This window comes from Idiotropiscis lumnitzeri, chromosome 15 (genome assembly GCF_059441095.1).
Source record: "Idiotropiscis lumnitzeri isolate Australia: NSW breed Sydney's pygmy pipehorse chromosome 15, RoL_Ilum_1.0, whole genome shotgun sequence".
Lineage (NCBI taxonomy): Eukaryota > Metazoa > Chordata > Actinopteri > Syngnathiformes > Syngnathidae > Idiotropiscis > Idiotropiscis lumnitzeri.
In genome coordinates, this window is record NC_142405.1 from 6,779,229 (window position 1) to 6,802,773 (window position 23,545).

Genomic DNA, 23,545 nt, shown 5'->3' on the forward strand with positions numbered 1-23,545 from the left:
GTTGATGGCAAAATCGATGCAAGCTCTCTGCAAACATAAAACACAATGATGAAGTTTAGCGCGACTACCACCTTTCCTCCATCCTCCGTCACGCCCCCCTCACCTCATTCTTTTCTAAACTATAATCCTCCATCATTTTGTCCCCTTGCTCCTGGAAGGTGATGATGATGAGAGCCACAAAGATATTGACAAAGAAAAAGGGGAAGACCACAAAATACACCACATAAAAGATGGACATCTCCATCCGGTAGCCCGGGCTGGGGCCTTGATTCTCGTAAGTGGCATCCACCGAATGTTTCAGCACCCTTACAAAGACAAAGAGGCGGACATTAGATGTCGCCGTTTTGGGATTGAGTGTGCACGTGACGCTGCATGTGTACTCACTCGGGCCACCCCTCTCCAGTTGAGACGGTGAAGAGCGTGAGCAGGGCCCAAGCCACGTTGTCATAGTGGAAATCGTATTTCTTCCACTCCCGCTTCTGCGCCTTCACTTCGTTATCGCGGCCGTACACCAAAAACTCGCCTCTACGAGTACAAATGAAAGCATTAGCATGTTTGTACAATACAAAACAATCGGATACAATCGAACTTAATTTATATAGCGCATTTCACAACAGCTGGAAAAGTAACGAGGAAGGAAATTAGAACACAAACTAAAAAACAGAAACAAAAGATACCAGAACGGCGATTGTCTCATGTTGAGTCGGGAGCTAAAGAATTTTTAAAAGTGGACAGAGAGGGGGCTTCCCTAACATTTAATGCAGGTGTTGGCAAACCACGGCCCGGGGGCCACATGCGGCCCGTTAAACGTTTTAATCTGGCCCGCTGAACTGGAAAGAAATTAACCTTGTTTTATTTTCCAAATACTGTGGTTTTTCAAAGACATATATTGTTGTAATGCTTTTGTTCACTTTCATTTATTTATTTATTTTTTTCATAATTTTAAACAGAGATGGCAGTTGTGAACGCAATTGTGACCCTGATTCGATTTTTTTTAATTTTTAATTTTTTTTATTTTAATTTTAGCCTTTAAAAGCTTTCGCAATACACATTCTATCACATGTTGTAATTTATAGCTATGATATTTCCAAAAGAAAAATTAATTGCTATTACTAATGATGACGTTGCAAAATGACATCATGGGGCCTTGCGGGGTGGCTCGCATGGAGCAAAACCATTTTCTCACCTGCAGTCCCGCTCAAACTCTTTGGATTCATCACTGCAGTGAAAGAAACGTCCCTTGAAGAGCTGCACGGCCACCACGGCGAAAATGAACATGAAGAGCAGGTAAACGATCAGAATGTTGAGGACGTTCTTCAGCGAGTTCACCACGCAGTCAAAAACAGCCTAAAAAGATCACGTGTGAAAAGAGGAAATGAGAGGAACACCAACTGCAAAGCAAAAGCCTGACGGAATGTTTATCCAAACTAAAACCACACCTTGAGTTTGGGCAGACGCTTTATTGTCTTAAGTGGTCGCAGCACTCTGAGCACCCTCAGAGACTTGATGGTGCTGATATCTTTTCCTTTGCTGCTCCCCCTAAATGCGCAAACACAATCACACACACAAAGCATCCGGAGAGTCAGCGCGTGCCTTCGATTTAGTCCTCTCTAATCCCAAAATAGCAGCAGGCAGACACAATTTGAAGTTATTTGTGTCCTAGTTAACTCAGAATGAGTAACTGTGTCGTTTTAAATACAATACATGCATCAGTGTTTTTTTTTTTTTTTTTTTTTTTTTTACACTTAAGCCTATTTCAAAGTGTAAATACTTATGTCTACGTGTTGGGTTCTCTACATGCTCCACTTTACGCAGATATTTTACAACTACAGTACATGCTACAGCTTAATGTCTTAAAAACGTCTGCAATGTATTTCAATGCTGTATAAAGATGACCCAATAAGTCATTTCGGTGAATCCAGTATACTCATGCTGCATTGAAAACCTTGCTTTTTCATGATGCAATACATCACGACTCAAACTAAGTCACACGAGAAGCGAAAAGTGATGCTGAAATCTATTCTACACAAAGCAGTTTGCAGAGAGAGTTTAGTCATTGCCAGGTCATTAAAAATGGAAATAGAAACAAGTTCAAATCAGGTAGGGGCATGTCTGTGTGACACACAAAAAAAAAAAATAGACAAACTCTCTCCTTTTGTCATGAAATCTACAATCGTCTGCACACACCAAACAACCGCTGGAACGGTTGTTTTCAGGGGCATTGTTCAGTATGCATGGAATCTTGTCGTCTCCTTGGCACCGACTGTGATTTTAGCAAGCATCTCTGCATGAAATGCTAAGCCAAAATTCTTTTAAGCAGTTTGACGCAGGATTTCTTATAAATCACGTGAGAATAGAACCCCCCCCCCCCAAAAAAAAAAAAAATCCAACTAAATGCGTCCGCCAATGAAAAAAAATAAATAAATCACGTCAAGCTCAATAACTGAGCTCACTTTTGCCTATCAACAAAAGGACGCTGAACTAGTGGTGAAGATCAATTTGACATGAATTTAACCTCCGGTATGATCTCTAAATTCCGTATGAAGCTCAACATGATCAAAAGGTCATTGAGGAAGGCCTGAGGGGGGGCAGCACATGTGTGTCAGCAGCTGTGTGTCTTACAGATGTGAGGCCAGATGGCGCACAAGCTGTACAGTGGACACCCGCACACTCGCTTTTTGGCACCTGTGGATTCTCAGATTTGCAGATTTTTTTTTTTTTTTTATATATATTTTAAAACATTTAGGGGGATTTTTTTTTCATTTTTTTTTAGTGTTTTTTGCAACACATTTATAATGGCGGTCAATTATAAATGGCTTTTCGCCTAATTGCAAAGGTCCACTGTATAATTTGTGTGTGCAAGTTTCATATTGTGCACTCGAGTAGGCGTTTATATATATTAGGATGGAACATGCATCTCTCACGGCAGCATTTTTTAAATTATATTTCCACTCAACGACTTCTTGTATGTAAACCGTCATTTATCTGCAGTCACTCGTTCGTTTGACAGGTTTTCAGTTGGGAACGAGACAGGTTAACTACTTGTTTTGTCGTGTCTGATTCAGAGCTCTTCCATGGTGAACAATGAAACAGAAGGACAGACAATTTTCTGCTATGAAGGATGGATGGAGAGGTGACGAGTGTCATGTGTGTCCATTGGACAAAACACTGAGAAAGAAGAGAGAAGGCATCTAGAGAGGAGCGAAGAAAAAAATAAAAGACAACTTTACCCTCCGCCGCTGTTGGTGGTGGTCCAAACGAAGAGATGAGAGAGGAGTAAGATAGTGAAAGGACGGAAAGGAGAGAGACAGAAAGACAAGGGCGGGAGGAAGAGCCAGAGAGCCAGAATGGGATTCAAAATGAGCGGCCAGATGAGAAAGAGAGAGAGCAAAGAAGAAGTGAGGCCCGTAACACTCAAACGACATCAAATGTCTTCATCACGGTTTCTTTCGTGATGACTCGACTGGTCAGGGGGAATCTCTCAAAGGTTCATGCAACTACACCGGTATTCCAATCTCATCTTAAAAAAAAAAATTAAATACACCAACCGACCTTGATCAAAAAAATTTAAATTGAAGCAACCATCATCTCGCGGGGGGTAAAACAAACGACCCAAATGTCAAGGTCCATCCTCAGAGGCCTTCAAATAACATGGCAGATTTTGAATATGGCAAATTGGAAAGGGTCAAAGGTAAAATATTTCACTGCTTCTTAAACGCAGCGTGAAAATTAAAATAAAGAGTGCGTCTCCGTCTTGGAGGATTTTCTAGGCTCGCAGCAGCAGAAATGTTCATGTCATGTCTCTGTTTTCAGTTGACAAAGGAGCCAGGTGGGAGGAGGTAGAAATGTTTTAGCGTAATGAGACAATCACATCTTGATGTCGTCATTTACAATTCATAACTTAAGAAATCGTCCAACCATTTGGTTTCTATTTCATTTTTTTATACCGACCTTTTGTCATGTCACTTTTAATTTTCTGCCTTTATCCTGCGTGGTGCGCGCATCTTTTGTTTATCCTCACATTAGCGTGCTCTTTTATTTAATTGATGTATGTTTGTACATCTGGCATTGAGTCTGCTGTGGGATCCTTTTTTTTTTTCCATGCACAGTTCAAGTCCATGTCCAGTGCCCTCGGATCCCTCAGACAGACTAAATGGATTTAAAGGAGTGATAAACATCTCCAATGAGGTTGCTGAGCCTTTTTGGAGTGCCGTTTGATTTCATTCAATTGAGTTAAGACACTATCAGGATGTTCATGAGACTGCAGCATGGGCCGCATTTACCGATATAGACTTGCGTAGCGCAGACAGAAATTTTAAAACATATGTAAATGTGTTCTTAGTACTCATAAGAAATTCAATATTCATGAAATCAGTCCGTTACTACGAGTTAGGGAAGGATCTTTTAGCAAAATGTCAGTTTAACATTAAATTGCTATTCCTTCAATTAAACTTTCACATTTTTATAACATGGAATAGTGCATGTCAGACGTTGAGAATGTGGCAAGCGATCAGAAAATGTTTAAAAGAGATAAAAAGGGACAACATAGCTTTAGGAATAGTGTTCGAGACAAAACGGAGCAGATGAAAAGAATCTTAAAGACTGAAACAGCACAACAAGCACCCAGGGGAGCTTCATGCTACATTTATGTTTTCTTTATGGGACAAGCAATTTTTCATCTTCATGGCGTCCTAGAATCTGCGACAACAAAAGGAGACGCAGGTGTTTCGCTGCTCTGCTGAGAGAAATGTATTTTTTACATTACAGTTATAGTTCAAGCTCATATTGATTTTAATTGGCGACATATTTTTATAATTTTTTCACATTCAATAGCACAAATTGATTGGCGGGGAGATTTTCATCACATTTGTGTCAGTTTATCTTAATGCTATCAAAGGGTGGGAAATAAAAGTGATCGGGGGCAAACGAGTGATAATTAATATCTATCCGGTAACAATTCAATCGAAATAATAAAACTCCATTAAAAATGTCAAGTGTCACACCTGCTTTTGCTTCCGATGTGATACATTCTATTTTAATGTGTTCAAGTGCAAATGAAGTCATTGCTAAATGAAACAAAAAAAAAAAACCTAGCAGCTGCCTTTGGTGAGGGCAGACATTAGCGAACTAATTTGGGCTAAACTGAAACACCAAAACCATCTTAAAAATGACCCCTATATATATATAAAAAAAAAAATCCTCAGGCACTAAAGGGTTAATGGCAGGTTGATTGGTCATTACCTCTCGCAGAATAGACAGGAAGGAGAAACGGTTCGAACGTGTTTACAAATGACAGGATGGGGGAGGGGAGGAAAAGGTCAACTGGAGAGGATATTAAGTTTAATGGAGAAGGACGGAAGCCGGCGTGTGAGAGAAGGAAATCCACAAAGAGAAAAAAAACACAGACTCCTCAGGTAAGGACTATGGATGATTATACAGGAAAAGAGAGGTTGCAAGTAAAAGAAGTAGCAGGATAGACACTTACGTGAAGGCGAAGGCCACCAGCGCACCACTAACCACAATAAAATCAAGGATGTTCCACAAGTCGCGGAAATAAGAGCCCTGGTGCAAGACCAACCCCAAGTCCACCATCTTGAGGAGAAAGACAGAACACCATGAGAAATTCAAATCATCTGCTTTAAAACAAACCAAAAGACCGTGCCTTCCCGTTTTACCTTAATTAGCATCTCAAACGTGAACACTCCCGTGAAGACGTAATCGAAATAGCGCAGGACCTACACGCCGACAGAGGAATTAGATGAAAAAAAATTTCTGTCAAATGAAGATGTTCTGCTTTAAAGGACATTCTTACATTGTTGCGAGTAGACTCAGGCCAGACGGGGTCTTCGGCAGCAAGGGCGATACTACTCATGGCGATGACCAGCAGAATGCACATCTCAAAGTAGCGCAGCGTGCAGACGTAATGACAAGCCCGGCGAAACCTTAAAAGTAGACAAAGTTGTTCTTTTCATTCTACTGCATATCGTCCTATCGCTGTTTTAAGAATATATAATAGCTTCAGCCGCGGTATTAAAGTAGATCCGCTTCCCTTTCCAGATTCCAATCTAAATCCGATGATCAAACAAGGCCAAGTAGGCTTGCACCTCTAAAGCCATTTTTTCCACCCCACTTGTACAGTTCAGTCCAGTAATACAGACTACAAACCTTAATCTTCCCACTACATGCCGCGTAAAGGCTTGTGATAAATGGGTGAGACATTACAGCAGCGTGACGCCGTGACTCACCAACGAATTGGACGAAGGCGAGAAAACACAAAGTAGTAAACAAGAGAAGTGAAATGTACTGCTTGGTGGGAATGGCCTTAAATCGGGTGGATGGCTCATGCGGCCAACTCACGGGTTAGTGGTGGTCAGTATAAACATGGAGGTGAAGGGAGGCATGGGTCTGGGTCCCCCGTCGCCCCCTTTTGCATCATCATCATCGTCCTTGTCCTCCTTCGCCGGTAAGGGCTCTGTGTTGGCGTTTTTATTGACTGGGTTCAAAAAGAAAGACACGGAGGAGGAATGTAGGTCAAGACGAAAGGGATAACCAAAGTCATGCACATGATACTGTTTTTACCCTGCAGGATGGCGTTGGTGGATGGAAAAATCGGCATGTCCACAACGGTATGGTCGAGGTGGGGCTGTCGGATGATGCTGCTGGCGCGCCGATGCCCGACGTTCCCGAAGCTGTCTAATCTGACTAAACTCCCTCGGGTGTTAGCGAGTTGGAGGGCAGATTCATAGCCAGGTGCCGCCAGTGGACTCGGGAGCTGTTCGTTGGAAGGGGAGGAGCCAGAAACCAGTTTGGTATTCATGAGGTTGTCCATATCTTCGCTGTCCTGCCTGTCCTGCCTGGACAGCCGCTTTTGGATGGGCCTTGTGGTGGACAGGTTGAGAACACTTCCATCCCTGGAGGGAGGAATGTGGACACACATTGAGAATACGAGAGAATACCCGGACGAATGTAATCAGTGTTGGAGTTACACCCGACAGTATATCGGTTCCCTTTTTAATTATGTTAAAAAGACATTTCTATGCAGGGTGGCGGGAATTCCAGCACGACCAAGAAAAGCTCATAAAAGAATGCTTGGGTGAGTTTGTTGAACACCACGATGGATCAATCTCCTGTAGATACACCCCATAACCTTGTTGAGAACCTTCCCGGAACAATGAAAGCTATAAATTACACCAACAATATTTTCTTGTTCCGGAGTTATTGTGATGTCATGTTCAGGCATCACAATAATTCAGTTTATATAGAGCATCCAATTTTCCTTACTTGCGTCGATGCTGGCACATCTTCTTCCCCTCCCCTTCCGTCTGGTTGCTATGGCGATTCCTTCTTGGCCTCCTCTCACTTCCTTCCCCAGCTGCTTCCTTCTCTCCTCCCTCCCCACCTTCATCGATCCCTTTGCTCTTGTGTCGTCCTGCTTTTCCGCTTCCTTCTCGACCGTCCTCCTCGTCATCGTTCTTGCGATGCAATCGAGGTTTCCGGTGTTCCGACTGCGCTGTCCCTCGACTTCCGCTGCGATTATGATGATGGCGCCGAGTCGGCCTCTCTTCCGAGCCCGGCCCGGGAATGACGGTTGTATCCAATCGTACGTGGGAGCTATGGTGATGATGATGCGTACCTTTCCGGCTCCGCCTACTCTCAGTGGACTCGCCTCGCTCAAGAGGAGCTTTGACGGGGCCTCCTTGACCAGCGTTTTCGTGGGGGCGTGTTTGCCTGTGGAGGTCATCGGCAGGATGCTGCTGGCTGAAGCAGAGGTCTGGATTGTTGTCAGTATTCTTGTTGGTGTTGTTGTTACGGTTCTCAAGGGGGTCAACCACCAAAGGTCGATCCAGGTGAGTTTTCATTTCTGGTCGGACGTGGCGTGAGTAGTTAACCTGAGCATGAAGGGTCACTAAGTTAAGACATGTATTTGCTTAAAAGGTGTAATAGTGAATATGACTGACAATAAAAAACATACAGTGGAAACTCAAAAAGTTTGACTATCTCAGAAGTTGTAGAAATAGGAAGTCAATTTCGAAATTTGTGGAAATTTGCCTTGTTGCAAAATATTTATGTTAAAAAAAAATATATATATATATATATATATATATATTATTTTTTTTAATATTATTTTTTTATATATATTTTTTCATTTATTTATTTCTTTTTAAATGCCAAATTGTCAACCAGTGTCCCGGTTTGACTTGAGAGGTTCCACCGTCTTAATAAGAAACAACATTTACAAAGCCATCACTTGTGTACACTGATAACACAAGTCTAGAGGCATTTTTTTTTTTTGCCTTGTCCTTTACATTGTTGTGTTCCTCCCTCCCTGTCCTTGCCTTCCAGCGGTCTTCGGGGTCCAGCTCGTTGTAAAGGGCTTCTCGGCTGGATGCCAACGTTTGCTTCCTCAGCTCCTTGGTGCGCTGCTCCCACACGGACTTATTGAGCCCCTTATTGTGGTTCTTCTGCTGCTCCTTACTGTGAATTCAAGCGCAGTGGAGAGAATGAGAGGAGGCCATTGTGAGGACTTGCTTCATGACAGTTGAGTAAATACACACTGTGGGGATGATGTGGGAACAAACGAGAAAATTATAAATAGGTTATGAAGACACACTGGGGGGGAGTGGCCACGTCAAATAATGTGCATGGGAGTTTGGAAGCCATGTCGGGACAACAAAGATGGGGGGGCAAAACTGAGGTGAGGTAAGAAATTGTTAGAATTAGCAATGATTAAATGTGCACGCAGCTTAAGGAGACGGGGAATGGTTGTAAGGTCACTTAACAGAAGAGATTCAGAAATAAATAAACAAATAAAAAAAATTAATACCAGTCCAGAAAGGGGTCAGTAGCGTTGTGACAATCACTGTGTACTTTGTTGCTGAGGAGGGAAACAGTTGGTGAGTGAGATGACACCAAAAAGGGAGGGTTTCATTCCAAAATGGATTCTCCTCAGGTAATTAGGATTCTTTTTTTGATTTTTTTTTCTTAAAATGTCACATTTTGGAACGCAACCCTGCATGTACACGGACACATGCAAACGCAAACTTGCACTCACTCACTCACTCACATCTGAAAGTCTCACAGTTCACACATCTCATTAGTCGATTAGCATTTGCATTTGGAATGTTTCTCGAATATCATGTTAATCATTTTAGTCGAAGAATTCAGTGGACTGTGCTAAAAAATAAATTGATGATTACACTACCGCCTCAGTTAGTCTGTGAGCTAAACAAAAACACACTGGATTTTTAAAATGCCAATTTTGTGTGTGATCATTTATACAAATCAAGGCATCAACATATATTTCATTTTCCACAAAAGGATCAAGCAAAGGTCAAATCGTCACTTATCTGCTCGCGCTATACATTTATCAGATTTTTAATTCATTCAAAATTGTATACTGAATTTCCCATAATAGTAAAAATAACAACTTTACATAGGAAGTCAAAGGTAAATGATACAGTGTATTTAAAATAATATAAATAATACTTCAATGGTGCTGAATCTACCGCGGAATATCCTCCGGAGACATTCATTTGCTACCACTGCACTGAGTTAGTTATACGCCAGTTTTTTTTTTTTAATTTAAATCCATCATTCAATCACTTTCACACACAATGAATGTCAGAAAAGAAAATATTTAACCTCGATAAGTATTTTCCATGTAAAATGAATGTCCCTCTGACAAGTAGACAAATATTCCCCGCAAACTGACACGTGCACAACACAAACAATGACAGCATACTCTGTGATGTGACATGAGGACATGTAACCCATAAGCGTGCGTGTTTGTGTTCCGTGTGCGCTCATAATCTCGCTTCATAGTAGCCGCGTGTGCTCCGACGAAAGCAGCGGCTGTCGTATAGCAAAGCAGAAAAAGTCACTGCGAGTTGCGTGTGTTCATGCTGTGTTCCCCCGCTGTTGTTAAACCTTTACGAGCGCAAGTTAATGTGCGGGTGAGTGTCATTGTGTCGAACATGTATAAATTGCACCGGAACACAACAGCTTCAAAATCATTTGGGTAGTACACAGCGAGGGTCTTGGTGGGATTGCGTTTGCCAAGGTTTACTTCGACAGCCAAAACGCAAAATCTCCAATCTCTCTGTACTTCATTTAGATTTTTAATTGATTATTTTCTAAATAAAACATTTTTTGCCGCATATACAGTGACGAGGATCGACACTCACGCTGCTATGGAGAGGTTGGCAGCTGAGAGGGGACTGACTTCCGCCACCTCCTTGGCTTTTTGCAACGCGATCTTCTGACTGGCAGCCTCCTCCTCCTCTTGCTCATCCTGCCGGGGAAAGAGAGAAGGAAGGAGGAAAAGGACGTCAACGAAGGAAGTAGAGTGCAGGGTTGGGGAAAAAAAAAAAAAAAGCTATAGTCATGAGGTGATGCCGAACTGGGTTGCACCTTGGTTAGCTCCTGTGCGTTGGCCAAATTGTCCACAGCGATAGCCAAGAACACATTCAGCAGAGTATCTGAGTAAAGAGTTATAGAAAATCTATTATGTGGGCGTTTGGCACCTTCGTACACACCAGGCATAGACTCGTGAGAACAAAAACACAATAGCATTTTGACTTCACGTGGTAATCCATGTTTACCACATTTTTTTTACCACAGTTCTGCTTTAACTCTATTTTTCAAATGCACAATGTGTGTGAATGACACACGTGAATGACTTTTGCACAAGGCAAACAAAGGATACAGTTGCCAAAAAGTGTGAGCACGATAAAGAAGACGGAGAAGGCCATGCCCTTGTTGACTCCGCCCTGAGACTTGATGCCGGCGTACATCACCATGTTCCAGTCTTCACCTGTCAGGATCTGGACATAAGCATGCAGGAACACATTCGTGAGTTAAGGGAATTAATTTTATAAGATTTTAATTTTGCACATGGCATGCTCCTCAGGTTACCTGAAACACTGTCATTATTGCTGCCGGGAAGGTATCAAAGTTTGTTGAAGGAGTGCCGTTTTCAAAATTAAACCTGACAGGCAAATGTGGAAAATTAGATTTTTTTTTTTTTAATTTAAGCATTGAAGCATTTTAAAAGGACATCAAAATGTGTGAAATGAGGAAGGATAACGTAAAAAAAAAATTAAAAGAAAAAAATCACTGACTGTCCTCCGAAGAGCTGCATTCCCAGCAGGGCAAAGACAACAATAAAGAGGAAGAGGAGGAAGAGCAAGCTGATGATGGACTTCATGGAGTTGAGCAAAGACACGACAAGGTTCCGTAAAGATGCCCAATACCTGGAAAAAAGAGACAGCGTGTCATTTTTTTTTCTTAAAGTGATGTCCTCTTCATGCAATAAATGTTGCTCTGTGTAACACAAGACGCTCACTTGGTGACCTTGAAGATCCTCAATAACCTGAGAGCTCGTAAAACACTGATGCCGAATGACGTGCCTGGCTGAATAATGGACCACAGCACTTCAAATATGCTGCCACAGATCACCTTTTTTGGAACACAGGCAAATCAACGTTACATTTATTTATAGAAATAACTGTTCTCCATTGGTGGTAGTTGCAGCGGTACTCACAATGCAGTCAAAGCAGTTGAAAGAGGAGTTGAGGTATGCCTGCCTTCCCAGACCGTACATCTTGACAAACATCTCCGTCAAGAATATTCCCAGGAAGATAAATTCAGCGTAATCTATCGAGAGGGAAGCAGAGAAAAATAAGTGATGGGCACCAGAGACTGAGAGAGAGAGAGGAAACCATCCATCTTGTTATCTGTAGGATAGTTCCTCGATTCAGAGCTATCAAATGCTTAAGACTTAACAAGTGCTCTTTCATGTCACCATTAAATGAAAGTTGCGTCAAAACGTCATCAAATTCACGCAGGGAATCAGTGCTCAGCCAATTTGTTACTTTCTGTCGACTGAAAATGACATCTCAGTCGCTCAGGAATCAGCTAATAATCAAGTATGGCCCGAGCCCTTAGCATTTTCATTGGACAGAAAGTCGCAAATTGGCCGCCCGTTGAGATGGCTAGAAACAGGTGGATTTCGCTGCTTAACTCATATTCCACAAACACAATATTAATCAGAATGGCATGTTTGGGCTCATAAAGGCGTCTAGAACATTTTATTGCAAATACATTTTTGGGATTCACTTCCCCTTTAATGCAACCATATATTGAATCATTTCGTAATAGTCTGCTCTACTCACTTAAAAAATCTGAAAGTGGTTCCGGCTGGTCGTAGTGCACGACAGCCACACACAGCGTGTTGAGGCCCACCAAACACAGTACGGTCCAGTAAAAGGCCTGGGACTTCACTATGTGTCGGATTAAGAAGCGCAACCGCCTTTCTCGCCTCTTGAAAGTTGAGACTTCTAGCTTGGAGCTTTTTAAGCTCGCACGGGCGAATGGTGAACCTGTAAGGGGGGAAAAAAACACACCAGTTTTAGTCTCCGGTTAATATATATATATATATATATATATATATATATATGGTAACACAAGAAGAGGGATTCATATCAGCAAAGTAGAAAATGAAGGAGAGACAAGGTGAGAAGGGTCAGGTAATGCTGATATGCAAGATAGCATCTGTATGTTCTGTACCTGTGGTTCGCCTTTGTGAACGTGTGTGTGTGTGTGGGGGTGCGTGTGTGTGTGTTGCCTCACCAACTGCCAGATCTCCCTCCCCCTCCTCTGGGTTTAGAAGCTCAGCTTTGCTCTTGTGGTTCTTGGTGGCTCTCCTGCGGGAGCCTGGAAGAGAAAGAAGCAGCCCGTATTGAATTGAGTGACATGCATTCAGATGAAATCACAGCTGATGAAGCGTAAGATCAATGTTGAGTTCATGATGATGTAATAGAAATTTGATAAGAATCTAATCAAATTAATGGCATTGCTATACTGCTCGCAAGCACTAGAGGACATTTTTTGCAGATATGTGGATTGGTTTGCTATGCTGGGATGTTTTATCACCATTGTTAACAACCACATACAAGAATAGTAGAAAGAATTCCTACCGTCATAATCGTTTTCATTCTCATCATCTGCCAAGAGAACCTCTTCTGCAAAAGAAAAAAACTAAATCACAGGAATGGGTACTTGTTCATATATTTTACAATAAAATAACATCAGTAAAATATGTTTATTTTCAGATACACTGGTCACAAAGTTGTACGAATGAAAAAAAAACAACTTTCTTGACGGCTCACGGTGATTTAATCAGACTTTTGCATTGCCAACGCAAATGAAAATACATTGGGGGGCCTGCGCCTTTGTGTTCAACCGTTCCTTTATTTTAATACTCGACTTATTTTCATGTAGATTGTCTATTCAAGAAGATGAAAGGCCTGTCCTCAATTTGCACTGCACAAGCCTCCTTCATCTTCTCTCTGCATCTTTCCTACGGCCCCACCACATGCGTTACACTAACACGGCAACTGCAGGCAACAATAAGCATAGATGATGTTAGGAATATTTTATTTATTGTAATATAACAGGAAGATGATGACGACATAATTGAAACCTCTGGAAAAAAATAATGCTGTAATGGGGCATTGACATTTCCTAGGGATGTTGCAGAAGTGATCATTTGAAAAGAGATGTGTATTATTAAAAAAAATAATATTTTTTTAAAGTTTTTAGACATTATCATATCTTTGTAGGCTACAAGAGGCGCTCTAATTGAAAATATTTACCCGCTTTGCAGATCCACTCCAAGTAACCATTGAGTTCCCGTTCAATCTGCTGCTGCCTTCTCAGCTTCAGGAACTCACTTCTGTTTTCCACTCGCTCCCTCTCTTTGGCAAACTCCCTGCGAGGATATATATACACGTTATATTTAAAACTGATATTTGGGTGCATTTTTTTGTTTGTTTGCCTAGCTTAGCACCTTACCCTGACAACACACCCAGCACCAGGTTGAGCATGAAGAAGGAGCCAATGATGATAAGGGGGATGAAATACATCCAATTCCACGCGCTCCCTGAGGCATCGTTGCTCTGGAAACACGCGCGCGCACACACACACACACACACAATCATCAGAGGTTTTTGACCTTCTACTACTGGCATTGATGCTTAGGTGCTAATGCCACTTAAGCGAGAGTGACCGGCACCTTCAGCAAAGAGTGTGTTAGTTTGCACAAGGAAGATTTTTGGTGCGGCGCTGAAAAAAAAAAAAATAGAGCAATTATTTATTCATTTATTCATTTTTACATTCGTCCACATTATTGGTGAATCATTTAAAAATTAACATATCCATTCATGTGCTTTATACAAAGCAGGTGATTGAAGTTTGGATTGTGGTTGTCAGGTTTCGTAAGACGGTTGAAGTGGAGGAGGGACTGAAACGCAGGGAAGCGAGGCGGCGGGTAACTTAAATGGTATTTAATTGAAAATAAAAAGGCAAACAAGGGAATGGGGAAAAACAAAAAGTAGGCCTTGAAATCAACTCAATGAAAACAGGAACACGCTAAGGACCGGACGACAGACATAACAGGAGACAGGACACCTTGACATGTATAACTTCTGACAATGACAATGGAGCAACAGGAGCTGAAAGCAAACAAGGAACTAAATAGAAACCAAGTAACGAGACAACGAGGAACACCTGGACAAGACACCAAGGGTTTGAGAGAGACATTTGGTTCACACAAGGGAGTGAGAAGATGAGCACAGGTGAACACGATCACATTTAACACGCCACGCACACCACCTTGAAGAGTTTTCAAATCCTGTGCTGGCAACCTTATCATTCATGTATCATCATCCTTTTCTTTCTCCTTGTTTTCTTTCTCCTGCTGTCCTCCTGCGTCCTGTTTAGTCATCCATTACTTCCTTTCAATCTTTTCCACTTGAATTCCCTCTTTACTTACTACCTTTCTTGCAATCTTTTGAAGCCCTTGTCACTCTCACCGATCAACATCCCCCTCCCTCAGCCTACCTCGAGTCCTGCTTTCTTCTTCCGCCCACTCTTTCTTATTGCCCTAATAGCCCCCTGCCTTGCCTCCTTCGATCTTTTCCCTCTGCCAACTCGGAAGCTGGCATGGCTGCTGTGTGTGTACCCAATGTACCGCAAACCCTTTTTTTTTTTTTTTCCTACCATTAAACTTTTATCACTTCTCTCTCCAGCAGCTGCAAGAATAACTCTGGCTGAAAAGGCGCTTTTAAATATAGAGCAGCACCGGGAAAGAGGGACACAGGGGGAGACACACTGCCACACTGCTATATGAACTGGCAAGTGAAATTCTTACAATGCGATCTATAGGGGTGCTCATGTTAAAAGTTTGTGCAGGGGTTTTATGGTTAAATTACCTAATGGTGGCTTTGCGGAAAAAATTCAGTTACACTGAGTGACATTGGATGCACAGAATAGCGTCATAAAAGTGCTAGCTTCTTAATAGCATGAAGATATGTGGGGTGCATTTGTGTTTGACAACGTGCGCAAGACAGCGAACTCGCTTGAAATCCACACTCAGCTCTGCTTTTGCTAGAAGAAGCAAGTAGCCGGCCGTTATGAATGCGAAACTTGCCGCCGAGTGAGGTTGAAATTGGAGCAACACCGGGCAGCAACACGCCGGTGAGATCCAGCCCACTGGTGTTCAATTGAAAGAACGTTTTGATGAAAGCACGGGACACCTTTCAAGAAACCGTCTTCTAAGACACAGTTTTAAATTGTGGATGAAAATGTCCTTCATAGACAATGAAGGAGAAAATGCCACTGTGCACTCAACAAAAAAAAACAAAAAAAAAACACATACAGTGTAAACAAATTTCACATGATCGCCAAACTCATATTGTCATATCGATATTCCACTGCAGGTGACTCTGCTGATGCAGCCCATCTTGTCACAAGCACCGCTGATGTAGGAATAAAGCGTGCAAAGCTCAGCAAGGCTTCGCTGACCATGACAGAGATTCACGATCAACTCACATGTAAATCGACACTTTTTCTTTCACACTTACACAGGAGTTACACTAGTGCTTTTGTCATGTCAAATGGAAGAATGCGCACCAGCACTTACATAGTACAGCAGTTCAGTCCAGCCCTCCATGGTGATACACTGGAAGACGGTGAGGATGGCAAAAAGGATGTTGTCAAACTGGGTGATGCCATAGTTTGGTCCGAGCCAGTACTTTCGACACGTGGTACCCTCTGGACACAATCGCGACGGAGGCTCCATCCCACAAGGGAACTCTTCTCTGATCTCCCCTGGATTTGAAGTTGAGAGGTACATTATCTTGCAACAACAAGGAAATACTCCATATTTTTTATTAATTCACTGTGATAAATATCATAAAATAATAGACATAAAAACACAATTAGTCACAATTCTATTCCCACGATATGCATTTACTGTACCTGTGTGATTGTCAAAGCATGTGGTATGGAATTTGCCCATGTAAAACTCCAAGCCGATGATGGCGAACATGAGGATGGCGAAGAAAAGCAGGAGGCCAATTTGTAGGAGAGGAATCATGGCCTTCATAATTGATTTCAGCACCACCTGTAAGCCTGAAAGGTAGATTGGAGACAGCGTCAGTGTATAGATCTTCTATTTCTACTGCAGAATTTGAATAAAAGGGGAAAAAAAGTCCCTGACTAAATAAATGGAATTACCAAAATTCTGACTTTCATAAGTGGATTAATTAAAAAGAATCTGCAATTGAATTGTTTTTGCACATGTTCTCGTTTGGTATTATTATGTGTCAATTTCATCTTGGTTTTAATTCTCTTTCGCGGATTGGAAGAAGAAAAAACACGGCTAGTATTTTGGAACATTTAAAGACAGCTGATATGGTTACATATTTTTTACTCACCATTTGAGCATTTATCATGTACTTTGAAAATCAATTTTAAGATTTTACGAGATCTGATGGTTCTGGTAAGAAATATCCATAAGAATGCAAAAACACTCAAAATCTTTATTTTAATGCTGCGAATAAAAATTCCAGTGTTGGAACAACATTGCTACTCTAGCAGTACAAAAAAAAAAAGAGAAGAGTGCACATGAGAACCACTTCAGCTGGATGCATCATGCAAAACAACAAAGAAGCCGAATAAAACCTACAACACTTTCCTGAGCTATTTTTGAATCTTCAACACAACTTTCGTTTTAGAGTGGATTTTGTTGGCCAATTTTAGGACAACAAAGAACAGAAAAAATATGCAACGCAGTTTAAGTGACACACTTACTGGGAATACCAGAGACCAGTTTGAGGGGCCTCAAGACTCGAACAGCTCGGAGTGTCCGCAGGTCAAAATCTGAGCCCACGGTGGACAGGATCCTAATGAGAATGGGACAAATGCAACGGGGCAATCAATATTCGAGCTGGTTGAGCTTGTTGTTAGTCCGACTCTGGAATACATTGCACACGTACACACTTTTGCAGAAACACACTAAATGCAGGCACGTTGTCTGGAAATCCTGATCAATAAGTGAAGCCGGACAGTGAAGTGTAACACAGGGACGGATGATTTGTATCGGTACCAGTGAGAGGCACGACGGAACAAGGCGAGGAATGTCACATGATGAAAATGAGAGATGCTGACTTTTTTTTAATTCATAGTGCATTCAAAGTGTTTCCAGACTGAGGAGGAATTGATGTTGCGCTCCAGAACGGAAGGCAAATCAAGAATGGTAAACAAGATGGTGTGCGTGCCTGTGCGTGTGTGGAGAGTCTAAAGATGTTCCCCTGCGCCGCCAGACTTCCAGTCAGTCACTCGTCTGACGCACAGAGTGAATCATCCCGCCTTCTCACTTCTTCCTCTTTCTTTTTTTTTTTTTCATTCTGTCACTGACACATTGCCACTCGCCTCTGTTCCAGTGACACAGCAGAGCCTTAATCACTGCAGGCTTCGAATCAGACGGTGCTGCTTGGAAACACACGAAAATAGCAAGTAACATGCACCGAGGGTATATGGGGGCTCCTGAGATGTCGCGTTAAACACTGCATTATGGGGACTTGAAAGACGTCTCCGGTGATACATGCTGTTGGCATTTCATCACCGGTAGTAGCGCTTGGGCCCTTGGAATGACATTGTGTGATGTCAACGCATCGTAGAAGCCTGGTTTGGTCACTTTGCACACTGACCGAATAAAGAGTGCATCATTGCACCTGGAGTGGTTTTATAACTTAAGTGTCCTTCAACGAACTGATTTCGTACGCTTCATACTTGAATTTTCCTCCCACAATACCCCTATTTCTGGAAGTCTAACTCAAAATCGATATCAATTTCCCCAAAGCTAGGATGAGAAGTCTGTCTCGAAAGGTGGGGCAATCATATTTGAGTATGACATTTAACTATATTTGTAGCTTTTATCAACACACGAGCCAAAAACAACAGATCACAAATGATAATTTTAATAGGCAGAGCCTGCACTGAACAATTTAATTTTTTTTTTAGCAGAAATACAATAAGTAACTTTGTTAAGAACATGAGCCGTGTTTACGTGGAGATTTTTGGCATTGTGATTGAAATCATTCCGAATGAAGATCTCTGGTACATGTGACGCGATCTACCGTGTTAATCAGCTCAGCCGTGTGACGCACAGAGATCGACGGAAACATCACGTGATTTATCAAGATGGAATTCATTCATCGATTTAGCACACTATTCGCGTTTGTTTTAACATTTTTAATAAACGCAACATCTTGATAAAAACTTACCGGTACTTTTAAAACAAGTTCTCGCGTCGCAGACGAGCTCTGGGAAGACGCAGCCATTTTAAAGTGCCACGACGTCACTACGGAGACCCGATTGAAATTTTTATATGACGCATTTTCAAGGTGAGCTTCATTCCCAAAGTACCAGCAAATGCCATTTATCTATCCTTCTTCCTTTAGATATTCGTACTTCTTTCATTGTATTTAGTTGGACCCAAAATAAACTACAAAAGACATTTACTGACTGCGCACCTTAAATGATTGCGGAAGGCAATCCTTGTAGTGGCCACGAAGCTTATCAATGATGGAACAGTGAGGCTGCAGTAAAGCAGGATCGAGAATGTCAAACATCAGCAGAAACGAATAGAGGCAGAGATAATGAAATCGCAGACAATTTTAAAACCTCAATCGCAGTCGCGTGAATAACTGATTGAACCCAGTGCAGATATCTAAAAAGAATACTGTGAAGAAACCAATGGCATTTTTAATGGCATTCGGCGTGCTAATTGAGGCGTCAGAGTGAAAAATGCTTAGTAGGAAACCATTATTCTAATAATTATTAATCATAGCTTTGTGTCGACTAAAACAGGCTCAACGGAGGGAATTATTGTAGCTCTCCATAGAGTGGTAGGCCAAACGGAACGGTACATGAGCCCCAGTGGGGTTGATGCTGTGGCAGTAGAAGGCAACAGCTGTCTGTCAGGTGTTGACATCCCATAAACGGAGCGATTGTCACAACAGAGAAAGTTGCACTGTAAATTCAAGTCAATCTCGTTGCAAAATCTGACGTAGAAGTAGATTTTGAGTAGTTAATATCTCCTTCCGCCTGATGTAAATGCTGGCAACAATTTACATCCTTCACTAAAAATATGTTTAAATTTATTGATTTTTTAAAAAATATTTATCTTACGGATGCTATAGAATAATGCAATTTATGAACACAGTCTCCTATGTCAAATATTGTCAGGTGGATGAGGCACTTCCTCATTCACGCCGTCTCCACGGTTACACTGCCCTTTCTCATTCATAAGTGTTTCCATGGCAACAGCAACCTTGGCTCATTGATAGAATCTCTGTATCACCTTGGTAACAGAGCCAAAGGAGGAGTCTGGGTGTTTTCCTCATCTATCTTTTCTGCGCATCAACATCATTTGTGTACTTAACATACAGTAAAACTACAATATGTGACACACATACGCGCACGCACACACACAAAGATGCACACCTGCAGAACAAACAGATGCCGCTAGGAGATCAAACACGTCGAGTGCGAATTATTTTCCCAAATGCGCTGCAGAAAGTAGGTCATTACATGAAGCTTTTAGAACAAATAGAAGACATCCAATGATGATCACTGCACATGAATCTTGAAACACACAAACAGGTCGACCCAATCCAATGATTTTTTTTTTTTTTTAAAAGGCCCTCTCTTTATTTTGAGAAACGTTAAGCATTATTACTCCTCCCGCCGCCCCTTCTCACGGGAATGTAACACATTATAAAAGCATAATCTTATGTGCCCACTTGCCATCTGTGTTCCTGCTGACTTCAGCTAAATGAGGCTAATTAGTTGCGTCTACAAAGCTGACCAAATACGCTCTCCACTTATATTTTGCTGTTGTTAAGAAGCCCATTATCCAAAATGCTCTCTCATGATATATTCACACCACCCCAAAATAATGAGAATGAGTGATAGGCACCGCAATTCACTCCTTCTTCTTGTAGTCACTAAAAGGTAAGCGTTTCCATTTATTTTCATTTGATTGCAAAGTAATTGGAAAGCTTTTTTTTCACTCCATTCATCAGTTGTATATCAAATGAAGTAAGGTTGCGGAGAAGCACTGTAAGAATGGTTGTAAACTAAGCGTAATTGGACTAATAATCAATAGCGGGCATGAAAAAAAAAAAATCTTATTCCCCGGGCCAAACCACTCAGGCAATTTACTACAAAACGGAGGTCAACACACTCACACACTTGGGCACAGAAACACACAAGAACGCATATCAAACAACCACCCAACAAGGTTGTAGAGCAGACAGCCAATCTATTTACAATCACGTTAATTGTGTTTGTCTTTGAATGTCTGTGAAGAGAGCGGCCGCAAGCCCGCAAGGGCTGACAAGGAAATGGGAATTTTTGAAATGGAAATGGCACACCGGTCAGTGTCTTATCAAAGGTGTGGGCCAGAGATGGGCGGAAAGGCCAAGTCGCTTTTATGTTCAAAGCGGCTACGCTGCTAAAAAACACACCTCTTCATCAAGCATGTGTGTGTTTTGAACCCTGCTTGTTTTGCTTCCTGCAGCCCTCCTTCACCTGCTTCGATGTTCGTTCCCTCAGAGCTGACCCCCCCCCCCACACACTCCACCCGCACCCACTCTCCGTGCACTTTATTGTTGTGGCATTTGTTCACTACCCAGGCTGCTGGCTGCCTGCGGATCTGTTCTGTGATCTGACTGCTGCCTTGCTCAGGATGGGGCCATTCATTAGAGGAAAAGGGCACACACACACACGCAGCACACAGAGAGAGACATGGCAGCTGATCCTGACCTCATGTTTTGATAACATCGTGCACATAATGTGCGTTTGATATATTTAGCTACCCCGCAATAGGAATGAGTTTATCACTTACCCTGTGAGCACCACCACAAAGTCCATAACGTTCCATCCATTCCTCAGGTACGAGTTCTTGTGGAAGGCGAACCCCAGAGCCAGGATCTTTATACCAGATTCGAAACAGAAGATCCCAATGAAATACATCTCTGTAGCATCCTGAGGACAAGGGAGAAGAACACCAGACAGGTTAAGGAAAGAAGACATATTTTCCGGACTATAAGCCGCTATTTTTTCCTAGATTTTGAACCATGCGGCTAATACAACGGTGCGGCTTTTCTGTGGATATTTTTTTCACCAGTAGGGGCGCTGTAGAGTTCAGAACATACGCTAAATAAATCTTCATTTTTTTTTTTTCTCTTGGGTATGTTCTGTTTTAATTAGCAAAGTTGTTACATCCAGGTGCACCTTATAGTCTGGAAAATATGGTAAATTGAAAAGTTACATCATTTGTGTGCCGTCTCTTACCAAACGTTCTGACAGTGGCGTCTTGTCACCATCAGGCAAATGTTGTTCCAGCGCTAGGACGATGCAGTTGGCAATGATGGTGGCGAGAATCATCCACTCAAATGGAGTGACGGAAGTGAGCTAAGGAAAATTAATAATCCCTAAAGTAGAACTGATATTGAATACATGATTCATTTTGAATCCGGCATGAAATTTGTTTGTCATATGAAGATTTTTACCAACACTGATAATACGTGAATTCATTTGGGATTTATCATGCATTGACTGATATTTGCAACACGCACACACACACACACGCACGAATGCATTCTGGCACACCAGCATGCCCATGCAGTGAGTGAGATTTATTGTGACATCACCATTTGGCTCCGTGTACATAACGTCTTAAGGCTAGTCAGGGAGTGAGACAGATAGCGAGAGATGGTGAAATAAGAAGAAAGACATCTAATTGTGTTTGTCACCATCGCTTTCGAGCACACACTCTCTGGCGCTGTTGACGCTGGTGCTTGAGCTGTGGGGGAGAAGAATGCTTTGCCTGACACAAGATCGCTCGAGAAGTTCACTGGCCACAACAATGGGCGACTAACCTACTATGTTGTAAATAGCGATTGCTCTTATGAGATCCAGGTCGAGAGGGGTGGTGTTTTTCCAATTTGATGGGACTAAAAATCTAACTGACTGGTGATGAGTCAAAAAGGGTTTCTCGCCTCTCACCTAAAGTCAGATGGGACAGGATCAAGCGCACACGTGACCCTGAACAGGATGTCCATTAGAAAACGGATGCAGGAAGGATGATGAAGCAAAGTTGACTTCTATAGAAACACTATGATACGGGGCAATTCCACACTGCTTATTAAATACCTCTAAAAAAATGAGTACTATCATGAACCAGGACTGTAGTCAAGTCCACCCTTGCTGTTGTCATATTTATAAAAACTATACGATGACATCCATCACACACATCAGCAAAGCACATAATCTACCCGCAGTTTTTGATCAAATCCACCAAAATCTCATTACACAACATGCACCACAACTTAGACCTGCTTTTAGTTGATCGAAGGTTTAGTCAACGTTCAGTCACCTAATTGTCACATGCACTGCGAGCGTGTAACAAAAAAACGTCCTGGGTCTCCCGGAATGCTGAATTCCCAAACACGGTAAACTAGACAAAAATTAAAATGCCACGCCCTATATTTTACAAATCTGTTAAACATGTACATAATCAATCTCTCCCGTTCATCTCTTCTTCCCTTCACTTCTTTCCTATGCGCTCAACTCCGTTGGGAGCAACTATTGCCATGGCAGGGGGGGAGGAGGAAGCTATTTACGGAATCATAAATCATATGTGCATACACCATACAAGTCTGTACCTGCTTTTGCATTCAAGTTTATAAACATGTAATACACTGCACATGTGTTTTTCCTCCGGTTCCGATTTGAGGCAAAACCAAAAGCAGCTCCAGGTGTTAACTTAATAGTCTGGTCCGAGCTTATAACGTGCTTGATGGCCATTAACAGGCACGCGTCTGTGGGAAGCTCAGGGCTCCACCCAATTAGCCGGACTGGCCCGTAGCAAGTGCAAGTCTTGCGTGTGTGTGTGTGCGTGTGTGTGTGTGTTTGAGAAGGTTGTAGCTGACAAAAGGTGAAAAACGGAAGATATGTGAGTTTGAAACCCTTTCGTATTATGATCTCCATCTTTAACCTGCTTAAAGTGCCCACACACACATACATAAACACACACACGCACACACAAATTCCTGCACATGAATAAATGACTCTCACTTTGCCATAAACCTTCAATAATGAATCGCTTCCTGCGCCTTTCTCACGGCTATAT

The 23,545-nt window shown here is 42.0% G+C and overlaps 1 protein-coding gene and 1 long non-coding RNA gene across 20 annotated transcripts in view; one reads left to right on the forward strand and one right to left on the reverse strand.

The window, feature by feature from the left end:
• cacna1aa (calcium voltage-gated channel subunit alpha1 Aa) overlaps positions 1-23,545 on the reverse strand; it is a 61,687-nt gene that overhangs the window by 25,410 nt on the left and 12,732 nt on the right. For 11 of the 18 annotated variants that reach the window (XM_088316472.1, XM_088316483.1, XM_088316486.1 and 8 more), the window contains 30 exons: positions 21,706-21,811; positions 21,257-21,396; positions 17,155-17,246; positions 16,321-16,473; positions 15,983-16,170; positions 13,855-13,958; positions 13,656-13,771; positions 12,978-13,022; positions 12,631-12,714; positions 12,174-12,380; positions 11,543-11,655; positions 11,345-11,457; positions 11,121-11,252; positions 10,915-10,987; positions 10,706-10,823; positions 10,411-10,478; positions 10,185-10,291; positions 8,825-8,875; positions 8,307-8,475; positions 7,282-7,889; positions 6,580-6,911; positions 6,358-6,493; positions 5,813-5,942; positions 5,676-5,735; positions 5,486-5,592; positions 1,440-1,539; positions 1,187-1,347; positions 385-525; positions 104-305; positions 1-27 (listed from right to left, as the gene is read on the reverse strand). The exon at positions 1-27 is cut by the window's left edge and continues 138 nt beyond it. In XM_088316472.1, coding sequence (XP_088172598.1) covers positions 1-27; positions 104-305; positions 385-525; positions 1,187-1,347; positions 1,440-1,539; positions 5,486-5,592; positions 5,676-5,735; positions 5,813-5,942; positions 6,358-6,493; positions 6,580-6,911; positions 7,282-7,889; positions 8,307-8,475; positions 8,825-8,875; positions 10,185-10,291; positions 10,411-10,478; positions 10,706-10,823; positions 10,915-10,987; positions 11,121-11,252; positions 11,345-11,457; positions 11,543-11,655; positions 12,174-12,380; positions 12,631-12,714; positions 12,978-13,022; positions 13,656-13,771; positions 13,855-13,958; positions 15,983-16,170; positions 16,321-16,473; positions 17,155-17,246; positions 21,257-21,396; positions 21,706-21,811 — 4,183 coding nt within the window. Of the gene's footprint in view, positions 28-103; positions 306-384; positions 526-1,186; positions 1,348-1,439; positions 1,540-5,485; positions 5,593-5,675; positions 5,736-5,812; positions 5,943-6,357; positions 6,494-6,579; positions 6,912-7,281; positions 7,890-8,306; positions 8,476-8,824; positions 8,876-10,184; positions 10,292-10,410; positions 10,479-10,705; positions 10,824-10,914; positions 10,988-11,120; positions 11,253-11,344; positions 11,458-11,542; positions 11,656-12,173; positions 12,381-12,630; positions 12,715-12,977; positions 13,023-13,655; positions 13,772-13,854; positions 13,959-15,982; positions 16,171-16,320; positions 16,474-17,154; positions 17,247-18,629; positions 18,712-21,256; positions 21,397-21,705; positions 21,812-23,545 lie in introns of those variants that run through there. The other 7 variants (XM_088316487.1, XM_088316489.1, XM_088316488.1 and 4 more) reach the window with 4 other exon arrangements.
• Positions 14,594-16,288, forward strand: LOC148322565 (uncharacterized). Of its 2 annotated transcripts, none has more exons than XR_015846611.1 (3): positions 14,594-14,636; positions 15,090-15,194; positions 15,780-16,288. It is a non-coding gene; the product is annotated as an uncharacterized LOC148322565 (long non-coding RNA). The 2 variants fall into 2 exon arrangements; XR_015846612.1 differs by having other exon boundaries at positions 14,595-14,636; positions 15,093-15,194.